Raw genomic sequence first — 19,156 nt, forward strand, 5'->3', positions numbered from 1 at the left:
CCTTCCACTTACACATGCATACTTCTTACACATTTATCAGCATATCTGGCCTTTCAAGAGTATCCTCTGGGTGACCACAGATGCCTCCACCTGCAGTTGCCCCCTCTGTCTTGAGCCCTAGAGGCCAGGGTGGATAGGGGCTAGGACAGCACCTATCTGCTGTTCCCCCAGATATCCTTAGCCAAGGCCCTCCACACCGAGGCCTGCAGAAGTCTGTAGCTGGACAGGATAGGGTGAGAGTGTCTGCTCCCAGCTTCTGAACACCTGCAGGCAGTCTGACCCTCCATGTCTGCCTTCTTTTTCACATAGGTGTAGTTATAAAGACATAGACATATATGTGTGTGTTTTTATATGTGTGTGTGTATATATATATATATATAGAGAGAGAGAGAGAGAGAGATAAATGTATACATACAGAGACACCTCTTTTCTTATTTAACATCTGTCTCCTCCATCTAGAATGGAAATTCAGATCTGGGTTAGTTCTCTGAAGCTTGTGATAGGGGCTCAGTAATGTTTCTGGAAGGAAGACATAGCAAGGTCGCACTGCTCTACTAGAGTTTCTGGGTTCTCCCAACAAGAATTTACTTATCTTTACATTCTGAAGCCATCACCTGAGCCAGGCAATGGGATTATTTTATTCCTTGAAGGTGACACTTCACTTTATTAAACAACAAGATGATCGTTCAAGGCACCCAGCCCTGTGCACCCTGATACCACTCACCAAAACTGTTGCAGCTTCTGACCCCAAGCCCTAGTTGCTATTCACAAGAAGGAGTTTCACTTATGAAAGTGTGTGTGTTGGCAGGGAGCACTTCCCCAACAGCCCCTTTAATAGACAGTTTCAGGAGCAGTGAAGGTAGGTAGACAACTCCCTCTCACTCTGCTGCCTGGCTGAGAGCAGGGAGTGCACTAGGCTTGAGGCCTCAAGGAGGACATGCTAAACAGAACCTTTTACCCAATATTTATTTCACATCAGACTCTGTGGAAGACCTGGAAACTTGTTGGCTTCTGGTTTTCCTATAGGTCTGGGAAAGAGTGCTAGGAAGCAGATGATGAGTATATGGGATAGGTGACTGAGAACACAAGAGATAAAGACATGGCCCTGGCACCCACAGGGACAGCTGCTCTGTGTTCATCACCAGCAGGAAAGGGGCATGGGGCAGACAGGGAGAGAATGGGAACAGGGTCCTCCTGTAGCTACCATCCAGGCCCTGGTCGCTGGGTACCAGCCTTATTCCAAAGGCCTCGTTTCTTCAGAATCCCCTAGATACTAGGTTACTACAGCTGCAACATTCCTGGGTCAAGAGGCTACCCAGAGAATCACACAGTCCATCCCCCAGTCCCTAGAATCCTGCCAGTCTGCTGAGGGAAGGAGCCCCCTTCCAAAGACCAAGACCATCACCACAAGCCCTGTGACTCAACCCCAGTGTGATTGGCCTGTGAAGAGCTTGGTCCTCAGTCTTACCTGTGGCCTTGCCCCACAGTCCCCACTGCTAGCTTAGCCCTCCACTGAGAAACTGAGGGACTTACACCCTCCTTGTTTATGTGATGCTAGCCAGAAGTCTCAGCTCTCTGGGTAGGGTCTGGATGTCACTTAGAGTCCTGGCTTGTGGGATTTTCAGTGCTAAAACCAGGATAGTTCTAGGAAAACTAGGACATCTGGTCATCCTAGTGTCATTCTCCTCTAAACCCTCTGAACCTTGTAAGTAGGTTCCACACCAGAAAAAGCCATGTCATTTTGTTCCTTTTTATGTTTCAGACCTAGCTCCTATGGGTCATGAGGTGCCATACCTCCCTCTTGCCCTCCTTATAGCTTAAGCCCCCTCTCACCTTGGTCCCACAAAGTCTTGCCTGCTTGGCCTCTCCACTCCAGGGATTGGCAGGCAGTGTGACCCCATTCCACAGTTGAGGGACAAGGCCCCAGAGCAGCCTTGAACTCAGGGTCAGAGGCATTTCCTCAGCTAGATCAATTGGGCTGCCACCTCATAGGTGGGATCCAAGTGACTATCCCCATACCCCCCCCCCGTCCCTCAACCATCCTATCCTCTCCTGGGGCTCCATGTATCCTGTCACAGCCTCATACTGTCATCGTGTAAACAACTTAATTACAACTTGAATGCTTTCACATGGAATGGTTCAAGTTAAATTACAGATTTCTGCATCCTAAATTACCCACAGCCCTCCAATCAGCTTAAGTGCTAACATATTTATAGCATCTAGAGGACGGAATAAATCCAGAACCTTCTCTGTGAGGGCCTCCTGACATGCAGTATTTGCCCAGTGGAAGATGTACACATGCCACTCCTGCATCCCTCCAATCAGTGGAGTATAGCAATAGAGGGGAGCTAGGCCCAAGGCACAAGCATGCCCAGCATAGAGAAATGCCCAGCTCTTGGTGTCTGTCTCTGCCCAACACCTTGCCCAAATGTCTCTGGCAGGCATCCTCAAACTACGACCCATGGGCCACATGCAGTCCACCTAAGACATTTATCCAGCCTGCTGGGTGTTTTTGCCACCGCTGCCTGTCCTGCTTAGCAGCCGACTTGTCCTGGGGCCCACAGTCTGGCCCTCCAATGGTCTGAGGGGCAGTGAACTGGCCCCCTGTTTAAAAAGTTTGAGGACCCCTGGCCTCTGGCATCAGTCCTGACCCTCCTAGTCTTATGGGGACGCCAAGTGCAAAGACCCCTTCTCCACTCCATAAACACTGAGAGCCCCTTTCCATAGATGGGATGGAGGTGGGGTAATTAAAAAATAGAGTAGATTTTTAGGTCTTTTCCCAAGGGGTAATCCTCCACCTTCTTTCAGGCATTCAGAACTGCCCCCTCTCCTAACCCCAGGTCCTCAATATAGTCCCAGAAAGGGAGCCTGCCTTCTAGAACCCTGTGAAGAGATGCAGTGGACAGTGCAAGAAACCCTGCCTTGCTTCCCTCTTCCCTGCAGTCCCTGAATACTGAAGGGAGAAGAGAAAGTAGCCTGCCCCATGCTCCACTATCCTGGAGGGTGGAGCCAATGCAGAAGCTCTCCATCCTGCCCTCTGTGCTGCTGGCATAAAAATAAGTCTGCCTGTGGGAACAATCATGCACATGCAGCAGGTCTGGGGACTGTATCCTTCCACTTCTGTTCCCCTACTTCCTCCCCCCTCAGCTCCCACCCTAGTTTAGGCTCAGCAAACAGGGATCCCTGCCAGGGATAGGTGGCTAGGAGACCTCATGAACCCTCTAGTATGGATGGCCCTCAATCATGAAAAGCCCCTCTTCTGGCATCCTTGCCACTGGGCAGTTTCAGCTTCATTCCTGGGCTTTCAGGGCCCATAACAGATTCTTCCCCACTCTGTCCCCAGGATTCAGGTGGTTGCCTTTCCCCATCCCAGACAAGCCTCCTGATTCCAAAAAACAGGTCTCTGTCCATGACAGAGTGCAAACCCCTTTCCCCTCTCATCCCTCCATTTCCTCAACATTAGAGGAGCAGACCCTGATATGAGGGGCCTAGACAGGAGACAGGAAAGCCAGCAGTGGCTCTTGACCTTCCCACCATAAGGGATGCCCCACATGCAAGGGCCCTCAGGTTAGGAAAGATCAGATGACTAGCCTGCCTATCTTAGAGACTAGAGAGTCAGCAGGTGGGTCCACAGAACAGCTGGAGCCTGGCCTGGCCCTTTCCCATCTTGGCAGGTCCTGAGAGTAGGTCTTGACAATCAGGGACTGGGCAGTTCTGTGGGCACCATGACACGTATCTCTATCAGAGAACCAGGCGTGTCCCTAGGCCACTCACGCATGGATGGCGTTGGCTACGTCGGTAAACACCAGCCGGCTGGGCCTCTGCAGTGGGCCCTGGGAAGGAAGAGTGGCCTGCAGGGAGACAAGCAGGGGCATCAGAGACCTTGACCAAAGCTGTGTACTCTCTGGCCCTGTCATCTCCACCCTCACTTCCTAGTGTCTACTTGTACTTGGCACCAGCTGTGCCTTCTGCCTGGAATGCTTTCCCTGCAAGCTCAGCTGAGAAATAAGACCTGGCTCAGATGACTTTTCCCTGCAACAGTCACCCCAGCTTATCCTATCACCTTGGCAGCAGTCACTGTGGGCCCAGGCATTGATATAATTATATATGCATCACCTTTTCCTAGCAGGTGATGCTCAGCTCTGTACCCTCAGGTCCTAGCACAGGGGCTGGCACAGGAAACAACTGTCAAATGGTCAGTAGTCCCAGGGGCTAAGTAGACCAAGGTTCACGGTGCAATTTCCTGAATATCCCAAGGGGGCAATATATACTGGACCTAGGTGATGCACAACTGAAGGCAAAAAACCAAGGGGTCTTTAGACTCCTAGCCTGACTCTTCCTGCGCCCAAGGAGATGCAAAGAGGTTGGATGGGTCAGGAGTGGGCCAGGCCTGCTCATGACACTCTGGCCCTGGGAATTTGGAGATTTGGAGAAATGGGAGCAAGTGGTTGGTGTTGAGTTTGGTTGGGGTCTCCACCTGCCTGGGGTCTGTCGGTGGCTAGGTATCTATCAGTTTACTTTAAGGCAACCACTACCCAAGAGTCTGATGGCATCCACAACCCACTCAGGACCATAAACCCTCAGGAAGCAGAGGAACCCAAGGTCCTAGCCCCCAACAACCTCCCAAGAATCTCCCCAATTAGTCTCTCCCCCTCTTCCAGCTCTTCTAGCCAGTATGTGGGGTTACACAGGACAAGAATTAGGATTTTCATTTATGAATGAGAAAACTGAGGTTCAGAGATGCCAGTGGGGCTCCCAAGATCAGCAGGCTATTGGGGCAGAGTGAGGCTAGACCCCAGGGCTGCCTTAGCCTGGCCTTGTGTATTGAGTCTGCAGGTGGCCATGGAGCAATTTGACCCGTTTCTAAATAAACCCAACAAAACCCAGTAGCTGCCACCTGACCATGTGACATGAGAAAGGAGGGAAGGTGAGGGTGGAGGAGACATGACAGCTGCAGGTGGGGTGGGAGCCTGGTCAGTGCCCACCTTGCCCTGTGCGGCCTGAGCACAGGCAGCAGCCTGCATAGAGGCAGCATCCCGTCCATGCTCCAGGAGCTCCTGCTCCAGCTCATCTTGCTCCTCCGTAGGGTCAAAGCTGTACATGGGCATGAGCTGGTGGCGTAATTTCTCCAGCCTGAGGATAGGGCAAAGGCTGCTAGGGACAGGGCAGGCCCTTCCCCTCCTACTAGCCCTCTGGCCCTGCCTGCTGACCAGATTGGCCATAGCACATAACTATGTTTAGCATTCTAAGATTTCCTTTAAAATGGGATTAAATGACAGACATTTTTGCACTTTTAGTATCAGCTCAACCCCTGATGGGTGGCCTGAGGGGTTAACCATTCCTGGAATTGGTAGGGCCATGGGCCATGTAGCTGTTGTCCATGGGGTACACAGGGACTCCATAGACTGGAGACTTGCTGTAATCCACAGCCCCTGGGGACTGAGGTCGGGGAGGTTAAGTCAGTGGCAGTTAGCTCGGGGGAGCAGGGCAAGGGTGGCTGGGCAGTTGGGTGGCATCTCGCCCCTTCTCCTTCCCCACCCATTCCCAATCCAGGGTTACACCTAATTATCTAGAATCTTCATATCTGCTTGCCTTGTGTGTGGGGTCCTAGTTGGATACCCTCAACCATCCTTGAAGGAAAGTGGTCACCCCCAACCCTGAGTGGGCAGAAGGGGCCCTAACTCCCTGACCAGGGACAGGGCTTTTGTGGGGAAGGTGGAGACTTTCTCCTTTCAACCCACATCCCCTGGAGCCCAGCCCAACACTGCCCATGGGCTGGAGTTTGGGGTAACAGCTGGAGAATTACCTCTTCTTCTTCCTGATGTATAAAACCTGCAAGGGAAGGAGCAGTATTAAGTGTCAAGGGAAGGAGGTCTTGATAGCTGTAGCCCCACCTCCTCTGGGAAGCCCTCCCCAACTGATCCTGCCTACACAAGGCTCTTTTTCCTCCTGGGTGAGGCACACAGGCTGACACAGATTTGTTCCTCCCCATACTCATGGCCTGGCTCAGAGCTGGCATGAGGGGAGAGGAAGCAGAACACAGGGAATACCTTTGGATCTGCCTCCTATGCCAAGGAGCTGTTTCCTCCCTCCATCATACAATGTTCTACCTCTCCAATTTTGCTAAGAAGTCAATCCACCCTTGCCCTCTGAGTATTCCTTTAGAACAAAGAGTCAGGGAGCTTTTCTAAGTTTTTAGGACAAAATCTTTCACCGAGAGTAACAAGGGCAGATTCTAGACTCTGCTTTAGATCTGAGTTTAGGGTGTTTCAGTCTGCTTAAACAGCACACAGGCAGCAAGGGGAAACACTAGCATTTGCCTTACCCTCACTCCAGCAAGCCTCCAAAGCCCTAGCCTCACTCTGCATGTGCTGCATCCTGACCTTGTTTGGTGGCTGGCAGTTGCTCTTTGGAGGCAATCCAGAGCCTATGGGGCCCATATGGCAATCTTGGTTTAACACCAGCTCCAACCAGGCTATGGATGGACAATCTACAGTCCTATTTGTCATAGCAACATGCTGCTGAGCCTAAGGCCAGCCATTAGAGCTTCCAAGGAGCAGTAGAAAGAATGCTACCATTGCTAGGCCCATAAAGGAAGCTCAGGTGCATCCCCACTCTCCCTCATCTCAGCTGTGCAATCTCCAGTGGTCCCTCAGTGACATTCTGAGCATCTATGTATCATCTTAGAGGGACAGCCCACATCCTCAGGGGCTGACATCAGCTCAAGAAGCTTCATACTCACCACTGTAGTACACCTGCAGCAGCTCTTTCCTCACCCTCCTGGGGACTGCCCAACTTCACTTCTCATGGCACTGAAGCCAGCTCTAATTTTACACCCTTAGCTATTCCCAAGCACTCAGCCTAGAAAGTACCTCTATTCCCCTGCTCTCCCACTTGATTCCCCAAGGAAGTCCCTATAAGCTTTCCTTGGAAACCTTGGTTTTTATCTGTCTCTCACTCTTCATAAGAACCACAAGGCAGGACCTTGTCTCCCTAAGTCTCAAAGGCCTGGTACAAAGACAAGTACTCAATAAATAATTGCTCAATGAATGAATGAATACTGCCAACAGCCTGCCATGCACCGAGCATCCCACCCAGACTCTGCAGCCCATAATCCATTCAAACTACCCTCTAGCCTCAACTCCTATTATAACCCCACACCCAGTTGCTTCACTATTGGGGTTGCTGCTCACAAAACTTCCTACCTGTTTCCAAACTTTTGCCCATTAGGATGATCCAGTTGGAACATCATCTTCCCCTACTCCTATGTGGTCTTAATGAGCCAGCTCAAAACACTATGTATTTCTCAGAAACTTTTTTGGTTCTTCTAATAAGAACATTTGCCTCTCTCATCTCTGGGCCCCAGTGGACAAATCTCTGGGGGAAGAGAGTACTGCATTATTGTTAACAGATATTGCCCTCTGATCTGGTTCTCTATGCATCTGAACATCGATTACCCTTCCCAACTGAGAGCCTCCTGGGCCAGCTTCAGCCTACCCCAGCTCTTACCATGGCTACAGCCAGGCCAATCACTGTGATGATCCCAAGGGACAGTAGCATGGTACCCACACTGGCTGCGCCACCAGCCACATCAGGGATTCTGGTGTCATTCAAGCTGGTAGCTTCTGGGCTGAGGGTAGTAGTCTCAGAGGCTGACCCTTCTGTAGCAGGTTCCAGATCAGGCTCAGAGGTGGGTGGGTGGCTGCTGAACCAGCCCCTAGCAGGTGCAATCCTGGAGTTCATGCTGATGCAGACAGGGCCCTGGCTGAGAGACTGTCTGTGGTCAGTCAACCTGCCCATTCACTTCTGACATCAAGAGGTCCCAGCCTGTTGTTCCTACCACTTGTAGTGGCCACCTGTACAACCACTCCTTGGATAAAGGGAGCCCCCTGCCTCCCTGGGTGCTGGAAAGGAAAGAATAAAAAATATGAGGCTAAGGGGCTCAGCAGTGACATGAAGTCCCTCTAGGTTCTGAAAGCACTGTGGAAATAAAGGTTTGAGGAAAATGACAAGGGCAAGTTTAGGAGATATTAGGACAAGTGTTTTATGGTTCCCATGTGTTTTTAGGAACAAAAATGAAGCCTTATCTCCTCTGTTTGTGGGTAAGAGGATCATAGTGATCATACCTGGAAGGTAGGAAAGTCAATGGGAGGTTTGAAAGAAAAAGTCCCTCCTCTGCACAATAACATGTCCCCTGCTCCCCACAGCTCCCACCTCCTCACTCCCTGCCTCCCACATTCCTCATCCTGCTTAGGAAAAAAAATACCATAGCTTTTTCCTTTCCTGGAGGTAAACACTTGCCCAAGAGCTAGTCAGGTCTATCTTTGAATCCCAGGTCAGCTACTTAACTAGATGATCCAGGTAAGTCACTCTGCTTCTCTGTGTCTCAGTTTCCTGAGTGTAAGAGTTTATTAAGAACATCCCCACAGGGTCACAGGGTTACTGAAATATCAGAATGAACAGGTCTCTAAAATCTTAGCACAAGCCCTATTCACAGTAAGTGCCCAATAAATATTAGATCTTCTCCTGCTGGCCAACATGCTCAGGAGAGGAGGAGCCACAGGAGCCACTGGACCCAGCCTACTGTTATTTATAGAGTAGGGGTCAGGGCTGGTGTGGCAAGACCTAAAATCAGGAAGGAGAGGAAGGCTCTTGTCCTTTAGCTAGCTGGGCTTCTCTGCAGACTCTTGGGATCATTGGGAAAAGGCAAGGGGAATAAGGGGAGTAAGGAGGCTTTCCATCCCATTTTGGGTATCTTCTCCTCCCTCCTCCCCTGGGAACAGAAAATGGGAGATTTACCCAGCCCAGTAGGTCCTGAGTAAAGCAGGGTGGGAAGAGGTTCCAGCCAAGTTGCAGATAGGCAGGCCTGAGGAGAGGACGGAAACATAACTCATGGCAGCACACACATATGTCCTGGCTCATGGGTAAATGTGGGGTGCCTCCCTGTGCCGATGCACCCGTGTGTGTGAGGTGTCCACATACCCAATGGTCCTTTAGGAAGTGGTAAGGCTGGCAGAAGGACATGGAGTGGAAGAGCTCATCCCTTTTTGTCTTCTTCCTCCATCTAGACTGGGCACAACAGGAATCATGGATTCTTTTCTTGGCTGTGTCACTGACCCTAGGTGTGACCTTGGGTCAGGCCCTTATCTCTTGTTCTTAGGCTCTGTTATTCTTCCTCCCCCCAAAGGAGAAAAGGGGCCTTGCTGACCATTTGCCAGCCCTGCCTCAGGGTCCAGAGAGGAAGGGAAGGAAACCAGAGTGAAAGGATTCGGCATCTGCACCGCGACCTTTAAGAATCCGCATGCCATTCTTCCCTAGGTCTCCCAGTCCTCCCTGCACCAATCCCCATGCCCGCCTCCACGACCCTGTAATTCCTCTATTCTTGCACAGTAGGTAGCGACCTCAGCACTTACTTAATCTCCAGGGCGGGGAGCTCAGTCAGATAGGCTAGGGGTGGTGGTGACAGGCGGGAAGCCAGGGCGGGGGAACCCCAAGGCCCGGCGTGGTGGTCAGAGGGTCCGACCTGAGGTCTGTTCTTGAACGAACGTTCGGAGCCGCCGGCCAGGCCCACTACGGCGCACAGCCCGCAGCCCGCAGCCGCGATCGCTCGCTCTGCCAGCTTGGGCTAGGGTGGCTATGGCCCTGTCCCACAGCAGGGGTGGGACCCGGAGGAGCACTCTCAGGGGATCTCGGAAGCTCCAGCTCCTTGCCTCCTTACTCGCTCCGAGCCCCCAGCCCTCGATTGGCTGTCAGGCATAGAGACCATCCAGCATTGGCCCGCTCACCAGTCTCTCGCATCTGGCTCCGCCCCCGGCAGGAGCCAGGAGCCTGTTTTCAGTTCTTGGAGACTATCCCTAACCTCGAGACTGCTCTGATCCAGCCCAGACTCGACCTGCTCTAAGACAGACTCATGCCCCCGAAACGCAAGCATCCAGAGGAGGCTTGGGGAGAGCACTGGACTAGGAGTACTCAGCGTTGGGCCTGAGCTCAACTCTGGATCGACCCTTTACTGACTTTGTGACCCTGAACAAGCTGCTTCTCCTTCCTGAACCTTGGCTTCCTACTCAGATGGGGCCTCTGTTGTGAGGGCTCTTGGTAAATGACTCCAACCCTGGGCTAGAAATGGGTCATCTTCAGTCCAGAGAAGTTGGGTACAGGATGGTATTATTATCCAGTTGGTATTATTATTGGGCATCCCCACACAGGCAAGTCTACATATAATCCCTTCCAATTGCTTACATCCGTGGCGTATGGATGGGGAGGAGCCCCCTCGGATAACCTCTAATCCTCAGGTTTCCAAAGAAGCTTACGGGATCACGGGGTAGCATGGTACAAATGCAGATATCAGGGTTTCCTTGGTTCCAGAAGGAGCCCAGGAAACCTCAAGTTTAATAGTTTAGTTAACAGGGATCAAGCTAAGTCACACTTGGCAAGATACTGCCACGAATTTTATAGAAGGAGCAACTGAGGTGCAGAGAGGTCCAGCCACCGGACACGGTCTCCTGATAAGTTGCCAACAGTCAGGATTTGAACCTAGCCCTTTGGTGCCCATCTGGGCCAGTGCTACCGTCTCTGCAGGGTCCTGGCCACTGGGTCCCGCCTCCAACAGAGGAACCCGCCCGCGCTCTGCTGGATCCGGCCGGTAGGCTATGGTAGAACACGCCCCCCGGGTTTAGCCCCGCCCCCCGGCCCTTGGGCCTAGGTCCTGCCGGTGACACCCCCATTCCGGTGGGCTATTTGGCTCCGCCTACACACCGCCCTAGCAGGATCCCTAAACACTACCTGGGAGCAATCACTGTGTGAAGTAATATACTGCCATGACCTTAAGGAAGACTGGCTAGTCCAAGCCCCCGGGCGCAAGCCGTTACACATCCTGGCACTTTCCTGTCACTAGACCTGGGGGCGTAGTGGGCGTGGAATTCACTGCCGCCCCAAATGCCCTTCAGGGGTCTCTAGGGAGGAAGCTAACGGTGTTAGGAACTATGGAGCTGGGCAACAGTGTCTGCCCGAGCTATTTCTCAGATGCTCCAACCCCGGAAGAGGTACATCCGAGGGAACGCATCGCAGTCTGTGCACGTCCGGGACCCGATTCTTGGGTCATTTCTGCGGGCTGTTGGGCTGGTAGGGCAGTCCCTTAGACAGGTATGCCCTAGAGGTGGGTATCGGGATGGGAACGCCTGATCTACAACACTCTCGAAACTTGGCCGGCCCCAACCCTGGTAGACCAGATGGGGGAAACAGGCTCAGAGGAAAGGAGCTTTGCCTTGGTCACTAACAATGCCCTGTGTAGCTGGTACGGAGTTTGTGCCCCAAACTTCCGGCCTCAGCTCCTGGAACGGCTGACAGATGGACAGACCCACCTCTGTGTAGGGCAGGCTTGAGCTTTTGTCTGCTTGGGACAGTTCCTAGCTGAATGACCTTAGGCAATCGCTACCCCTCTCGGAACCTACTTGTATCTAAAGTTGTAAAACTTACTAGGTGCTCAATACATGCTAGTTGAGAGCTTTGTCGGGAAGTAGAGGGGACCACTAATTTTAAAATTTGAAGTTAAACTTATTTGTGACAGTTTAAATATAAAATTGTTAGTGTTATAGCTGTCAATTTATGCTGGCAGCTGGGATCATGGGTTAAATAAGGGGAAAATTTTCAACATACAAAACAATTACAGGGAGGCGCCTGTGGCTCAGTGGGCAGGGCTCTGGCCCCATATACCGAGGGTGGCAGGCTCGAACCCGGCCCCTGCCAAACTGCAACAAAAAATAGCCGGGCATTGTGGCAGGGAATCGCCTAAGCCCTGGAGTTGGAGGTTGCTGTGAGCCTTGACGCCATATCACTCTACTGAGGGCGACAAAGTGAAACTCTTGTCTCAAAAAAAAAAAAAAAAAAAAGCCCCAAAACAAAACCAATTACAATACATGGAAAATATCAGAAACAAAGCTCCAAGCAAAGGCAATCTTCTGCCCTCATAACATTATTTAAGAGCTGGATTCTGCTGTGTGTTAAGCCAGCTCCCAGGCCCTTGATATGCATTGACTGATGAACTGTTTGTTATGGGGTGGTGTGATTTCATTTTATGGATGAGGAAACTGAAATTCAGAAATAATGGTTTGCCTAAGGTCAGACACAGATCTGTTCTACCCCCAAACCTGTGCCCTGACCTACCACCAGCCTATTTATTAGCAGGGACTGAGCTAATTGTTCAGCCTAGGTCAGCTAAAAAGTGAAGAAAACATAACTGATCAAGACCAGAAGAACCAAATAGGTGGATGAACATGCCCTTTCTCAGGCAGCAGATTTGGGGTCAGTTACCACACAAGGCTCACCTGCTCTCCTGTTCCCTCCCCCAAGGTGGCAACCACATCTGAGGATAAAAGCCATTAGAGCCTATGACCTCTTCATCTCCATCCAGCTGTGGACAGAGACCACTCTCAGCACCATCCTCAGCATCTGACATCATAAAGGAGACTTGGGAACCTGCCAGCACTCTGGAGAGCCTTTTTCTGAGACATGGCGCTTTGGGGGCGAATGCTGTGGGCACTCTTTTCTGGCCCAAGGAGGAGGGGAGGCACCCAGGGCTGGGCCTTCAGCTCATGGCAACCCCATCCACCTCTAGCTGGGCTGTCCAGTGCCACCGAGCTGGTTAGCTACTGGACAGGTGTCTTTGAGAAGAGAGGTATCCCTGAGGCCCAGGAATCCAGTGAGTACATCGTGGCTCACGTCCTTGGAGCTAAAACAGTTAAGTTCAGTGTTGTCAGGTGTGCAGGAAGAGGGAGGAGGGAGGACCCTGGGGAAGAGACATTAAGGCTGTTCTGTCTCACAGAGTACTTAGCTGAGACTAATGGAATTTTTCTGAAGAAATGTCTTAGATAGATACTTATTTATCCAACGAACTATTACAATGTGGGCCAGGTACCAGGGGTTCAGGGATAAACACCTGGAGGCACAGTATCAACTTTGTGATCTGAGGCAAGATACTGCCCAAGGCTCGGCGCCTGTGGCTCAAGCGGCTAAGACACCAGCCACATACACCTAAGGCGGCGGGTTCGAATCCCCAGCCCGGGCCCGCCAAACAACAATGATGGCTGCAACCAAAAAATGGCCAGGCGTTGTGGCGGGTGCCTGTGGTCCTAGCGACTTGGGAGGCTGAGGCAGGAGACTTGCTTGAGCCCAGGAGTTGGAGGTTGCTGTGAGCATGATGCCATGGCACTCTACCCACGGGGATAGCTTGAGGCTCCGTCTCAAAAAAAAAAAAAAAGTTACTGCCCAAGGAGTTGACCCTCCAGACCAGTGCTGAGCCCACAGGTATTGTCCACATGAGAAACTTATGTTCAGCTCCTGGAGCCAGCCACTCACCTCACATTCTCTGTGTGACAGTTTCAGAGCCTGAAGCCGGTACTTCGGACCTATCCCCTGACCCCTCAGCAACTGAAGTGTATTCAAGAGCTGAGTAGGCGCCGTTTGCAGAGGTGAGCACCCATAGGTCAGAGGGCTTTTGTGGGGAGCAGTGGTTCACCAGGGTCAGAGAGGAGGAAAACGTCTTAAGGGCTAGAGAGGTGTTGGGGTGAGGGAGTGTCAGAAGAGGATCTAGGGTAATAAATAGCAGGAAATGAGGGGGAGAAGGCTTTGGCCTAGGAGTCCAGGACACAGGAGACACAGGCTTGCCTGACACCTTCGGCTACAAGTGTTATCTCTTAATCTAGGCGTGATTCTATAGGTCTGGGCTCTGGCACTGATGTCCACCTGACTTCCCCTTCTGCAGGATGCCTTTGCAGTACATCCTTGGGGAGTGGGACTTTCAGGGACTCAATCTGAAGATGGTGCCTCCTGTGTTCATTCCTCGGCCAGAGACAGAGGTGGGTGTGCCACCAGGGAAGGGCGGGGCAGGACTGGGATGAGGGTGGGGTTCAGGGTAGCTATCTTGCCCCAGACTTCCTCCAGGGGGCACTAGGGCCCCATCACAGCTATCCTCAGGGGCTGAGTTCTCCTAAACCTGTTTCCTGGTTTACTGAGTTTGTGGGGCCAAGAGAATAGAGGACTCCTGTTGACTCTCTTGACTGTCCTTATGTCTCAAGCCCTCACCCCGGCTCCTAGGGCTGGCAGTGGCCTAGAGTGCCTCAGCTGAGCCCCAAGTGCTCAGCCTATTTTTGCCTTTCTCTAGGGAATATCCTGTGGGCCTATGACATGCCTAACCTACAGAATACAAATGCCCTCCAACAGCTTCTCAGGAAGTGTGAAGGAAGTAGAGAGGGTTCCAGCTGGATATCTACAGACCTGGTATCAGCTATGTGACTTGGGGCAGATTATTGCCCTCTCTAGACCCAGATGATGAAAGTCTTGGGCCTCCACGCCAGGGAATCTATGACTTGATGGTCTTCTTTAGTCCTCTGTCTGGTCATATAATCACTTATGTCAGTCCCTTCTAGGACTAAGGATGTGTGGCCCAAGCATGCTGTCCCCTGTTGAGGCACCCTGCTCCTGGGAGGCATATTTTCCATGGCCTGGCTTGGACTTCTCCCTGACTTTGTGGGTGGCAGAGCTAGGAGCTAGAGAAAGCGGATGAGGGGTGAGGCTGGTTAGGAGCTAGAGGGCAAGCCAGAAAGCAGCAGGTTTTGAGAAGGAATGTTTCTAGAAAGATACCCAGGTAGGCACAGACATTCCTGAGAAAAGTCAGGCCCCATCCACCTGCCCCAGCTAGGGGCCCAGAGTCCCTTCTTACTCTCCTAGCCTCTGTCCCAGCCAAGAAACCCTCTGACCCCTCTGACCCCCATATCATATGGTTGGAAGGCCAGGTCCTTACTTCTTACCTAATTGCCTAGTGTCAGAGCAGAGTCAGTAGGGAATCTGAGGCCTTGTTGATTCACAGGCTGTGAGGGGGAGAGGGAAGCATTTGGACTTCTGACTCCTGGATCAAAACCCCACACCTCATATGGGCCTGCTGTTTCTGGGATTGGCATGACCTGTGATAAGGTACAAAGACCTAGAACAAGATGTGGCCTGCTACCTGTGGGCTTGTAGAAGGCTATTCTATGACTCCCTCAAACATACAACCTCTGGCCAGGAAGTCACTTGCCGTTTCCTGAACCTGCCCAGAATCAGGGCAGCTATCATGGTGACCTTCGAGTTTTCTGGTTCTAGCCATGTGTTCTGGAGTCGTGGGTGTCAAGTGTGGACTTCTGGCTCCCATGTGCTCCCCTTGCCACCACCCCCCACCCCAGCCAGGAGAGCAGATCTACTGCTGCAAGGGCAGGGGAGGCACTGTGGTTGGGAGGCCAGGCCCTCGCCTCACTGTATTACTGTACAGACATTTCTGAGAAATCAACAGCTTCACCCCAATGTGAAGCCGCATCAGGGGATGCCTTACCAAGAACTCAAGAGGACGTGGCCTGTGGCAGGGAGCGGGAAGAATGGGTGCAGGGGAGGGGTCATGGTGCCTTCTTTTCTCTGCCTATTGATGAGTGGTTTCTGGTAATAGGTGCAGGAGTCTAAAGTGCAAAGTTGCAGGTGGCCCAATGAGTTGGATTTTCCTTGGGGGTAAGAAGGTGGCTCAGGCCCCAGCCTGGTAGTATGTCATGTAGGAAACTCAGCCTGGGGGTGTGACCTGTTCCCACCTAGCCTGGTGTGGAGGCTGTATAGGATATGGGAGGAGGGTCAGGGCTTTGTCTGTCATTGGCTTGGGGAAAGCAATGTCCCCTCCCTGGGGTTGCCCCACAGGGAATGTAATCCTAATAAAAGTTGCTTGTGACACTCAAGTCCTGCTGAGGCCTTCGGCCAACCTCTTGAGGGAGTGTGGAGTCCATATGGGGACAGTGGCTGCAGGCAGAAGGAACAACTGCCTGCCCCCTGCCTCCTTCCCACATGCCCCCGCCCTTCTGCCCCAGCCTGTTCTTGGATTCTTCTCATGTTCATCTGGAGGAGGTACCCTGGGCCTGTGATCAACTTGGCTTTTAATCTCCCCAAAAAAGCCATCAGCATCAGGCTGATGGAAGCTCTTCACTGGGTGAGGAAGAGAAAGTTTCTGGACTTCATAGAGTGATTTCCACTCCTGCTACCCCACCCCTGCTGTGGTCCCATAACTAAGATTAGTCTCCCATGGTCTGCAATGTAAGAGAGAGTAAGAGGCCACTGGTAGTGGTGAGTCTTTCAGCCTCCCATCCTGCCCGAGGTGGTCATTCATATATCTGGTGTGTGTCTCTGAGGTTGTGGCTATCTGTGAGGTGGCTGGCCGCTGTGGCTGGCTGAGAGGTCATTCTCCAGCCAGAGTAGGTCTGTCTGTGACCAGGAAACCAAAGGAGGCTCACACCCCTGATATGTCCTGGCCACCCTGTTGGCATCTCAGCAGGTAGCCTCACCACTGAGACCACAGGCTCTCAGCCACAGCCCTAGACTCTGTTCCAGTCCCAGCCTCATGGCCCAGCTTTCTACAAGTATCTAAAGGTCTCCAGTAGTGCCTAGCCCAGGTCCAGTGGAAGTGAGTGGAAGGAAGCCTGCTGGAGCTACTTACCCATAGGCAGCAGCTTGTTTGGTGATGATGGGGCTTGGAACAGGGAAGGTTAGATCTGCTGGCCAAGTTCTGCTTACCTTAGACTTTCTACCCTTGGAGTAGATGAATTTTATTACTGGGGGAGTCTGGAAGGATGAGATGCTTTGGGGGGCTCAGTACTGGGAGTTTTTGTGGAAAATGGGTCTGAGTGATGTGGAGCCCCCTGCTCCATTGGGCCTGCCCGATGACTTTGGAGTTTTGGAAAGACCTGGGAGTGTGAGACCCAGAGGTGGCTTCCCAGGGCCGCAGAGAGCTTGACAAGCACTTGGAAAGTAGTCAAGAGGCTTCTCTGTGGGCCAACCCTTGCCTGTTTGGGGCACACTGCAATGGATCAGACCCCTGGTCTTCCCATCATAGAGTCTGGTGGGACTGCAAACCCCATTCTAGACCTTAGGCTCTGGGTAGGGAAAGCTGTGGTAGGGAGCCTGGCCAGAGCTCAAGGAAGGTTTTCTGGGCCTCTCTTCAGGTGAGAGAAATCACCCACTTGCTGTCCCCTTACCCAGTTCTCTGAGCCAATCCTGCCTAGGAGCTGAGATCCCAAGAGTCCTGAGCCTCTGGGTGGCCCCTCTGCCAAGTCCAAAAGGACTGCCTTTGAAAAGGGGCCACATTGTCCTTTCCCTGCTCCACGCTGATTAGGAACATTTTGTCCATTGGACAGCTGCAGCTCTCTACCACTTATCCCTACCCTGTGTTGGCTTCCATGCACAGTCCCTGCAGACAGCAGATGGGTGGGTGAGACTTAAAACCCTCTTATTTCCAAAGTAACAAAGTCTGAAAGGGTCATCCTGCCACCAAAGCGGGTACCAAAGCGGGTACCAAAGCGAGGTATAGTTGGGCACCTCCTACTACATCCATGCCCATTTACCCCATGCCCTATGTGTCCCCTTCCTCAGCTCTCTGAGGAGGCTGGGGACACACTGGCCATTGGTTCTTGGTTACTATGAGCCACAGGTCAGGCTTCAGGTGAACCTTGACACCTGGGCCTCAGTTTCTTTGTGGGACAATTGTGAGAATCCATCAGATTAGTACAGGCAAAGCTCTGTACTAGGGTGAGGCACAGTGGGAGTGGCCAGGAACTATCAGGGTTCTTACCATTTCTGGGAGCACAAAATGGGAGAATGGATATCTATAAAGGGCTTAGCTGGGGATATTGAATGCTTACCATCCAGTAGGTATGGGATCAGCGTTTCATAAATGTGGTTCAGTTTAGCGCCCAGCACATTCCCATGAGGTGGCTGGCTTCAACTATGCTCAACTTTATAGACTGGGAAACTGAGGCATGGAGAGGCAGGGTGACCTGCCCATGGCCTCAGCTGACATGCAGACCAATCTGGCTCTGGCCATCTCCCTTTCCTGCATTCATTCACACAGTGGCTACCTGCTTGGGCTTCTGTACCAAGACCTGCTAGGGACAGGTTGACACCAACTCTGATCCAGACCCCTCTGCTTCACAGGAACTGGTTGAATGGGTCCTGGAGGATGTAGCCCAGAGATCCCATGCAGTGGGAGCCCAAGGTGGCCCCCTCATTCTAGAGGTGGGCTGTGGATCAGGAGCTATCTCCCTTAGTCTGCTGAGCAAGCTCCCCCAGGTAAATACCCTCCACCCTACTCTGGAAAGACTAACTGACATTCACCTTCCCATTGGTCCTTTTCCCAAATCCCTTTGCTAGGAGTACTAGAGGGGAAGCAACCAGACAAGGGAGGATAGGGCTGTCCCCAGCCCACTGTAGTCACGGACTCTAACTCCCATCCCTGTTTGGCTCCCATCCCTGGCCACAGAGAGGGAAAAGCTTTTGAGTATTTTCCTCCTATTCTGTTGGGTGGTTCCAGTAGGGTTCCTGGGTCCAGAAACTCCCAACATTCTCTCTTCTGCATACCCTCCATTCGTTCTTGGGACAGAGCCAAGTCATTGCTGTGGATAAGGAGGTGACTGCCATCTCTCTGACCCATGAGAATGCTCAAAGGTAGGTGGGGAAACCAGAGGGCCAGGTTGAGGGAGCTAGACTTTGGGACCTGATCTTGACCCCATTCAGGTATCAATCCCACCAATGTCTGATTTCTGTTCCCAGGAAGGGGGAGGCAGTGGGGGCACCCTGCCATGGGTCCCACAGAGTTATGAAGGGTACTAGGTATTTTGCTGCTGCAAGAAGCATTCATGATTCATCTTCTTGTAGTCAAGGGTAGGGGTCTACCCCACATGCTTACCCGCCCCTCCCCTTTTCTCTAGGCTTCGGTTGCAGGACAGGATTCAGATCATCCCACTGGATGTGACCTTAGGTATCCTCCCCTACCTATCTCCTCTAAGGTGGGAATCCTAGATACAGGTGCTGTGGGTGGAGATGGAGGGAAGGCTTTCCCCATGGACATACACAGCATCTCAGACCAGTCCTTGCTGAGGACAGACAAGTTGCTGTTGCCTTCTGTGCTGACCTGACCAGAGAGACCTTCTGAATCCCTCATAATTGAAGACTTTAAGGACTTGATTATTGACAAGAGATAAGCAGAAACTTAAAAGAAAACCTTTGGCGGCTTGGCGGCTTGTCGCCTGTGGTTCAAGCGGCTAAGGCGCCAGCCACGTACACCTAAGGTGGCGGGTTCGAATCCCCAGTCCGGGCC

The 19,156-nt window shown here is 52.1% G+C and overlaps 2 protein-coding genes across 5 annotated transcripts in view; one reads left to right on the forward strand and one right to left on the reverse strand.

The window, feature by feature from the left end:
• Nucleotides 1-2,607: 2,607 nt before the first annotated feature.
• Nucleotides 2,608-8,082, reverse strand: CUNH3orf18 (chromosome unknown C3orf18 homolog). Its single transcript, XM_012811884.2, has 4 exons — nt 7,510-8,082; nt 5,807-5,832; nt 4,986-5,133; nt 2,608-3,851 (listed from the first exon to the last, which is right to left on the reverse strand). Exons 1-4 carry the CDS (start codon nt 7,798-7,800, stop codon nt 3,771-3,773), a joined length of 546 nt encoding a protein of 181 aa, XP_012667338.1. The 5' UTR covers nt 7,801-8,082; the 3' UTR covers nt 2,608-3,770.
• A 2,915-nt stretch (nt 8,083-10,997) lies between these two features.
• The window catches only part of HEMK1 (HemK methyltransferase family member 1), an 11,156-nt gene continuing 2,997 nt past the window's right edge, over nt 10,998-19,156 (forward strand). For 3 of the 4 annotated variants that reach the window (XM_003800626.2, XM_023519576.1, XM_023519577.1), the window contains exons 1-7: nt 10,998-11,155; nt 12,349-12,735; nt 13,375-13,466; nt 13,760-13,853; nt 17,995-18,129; nt 18,440-18,504; nt 18,768-18,817. In XM_003800626.2, the coding sequence (XP_003800674.1) occupies nt 12,508-12,735; nt 13,375-13,466; nt 13,760-13,853; nt 17,995-18,129; nt 18,440-18,504; nt 18,768-18,817 (664 nt within the window). In that variant the 5' untranslated portion in view covers nt 10,998-11,155; nt 12,349-12,507. The remainder of the gene's footprint in view (nt 11,156-12,348; nt 12,736-13,374; nt 13,467-13,759; nt 13,854-17,994; nt 18,130-18,439; nt 18,505-18,767; nt 18,818-19,156) is intronic. The other variant, XM_023519575.1, reaches the window with a different exon arrangement.

This window comes from Otolemur garnettii, unplaced genomic scaffold, assembly GCF_000181295.1.
Source record: "Otolemur garnettii isolate 467f Iridium unplaced genomic scaffold, OtoGar3 scaffold00179, whole genome shotgun sequence".
In the NCBI taxonomy this organism is placed as follows: Eukaryota; Metazoa; Chordata; class Mammalia; order Primates; family Galagidae; genus Otolemur; species Otolemur garnettii.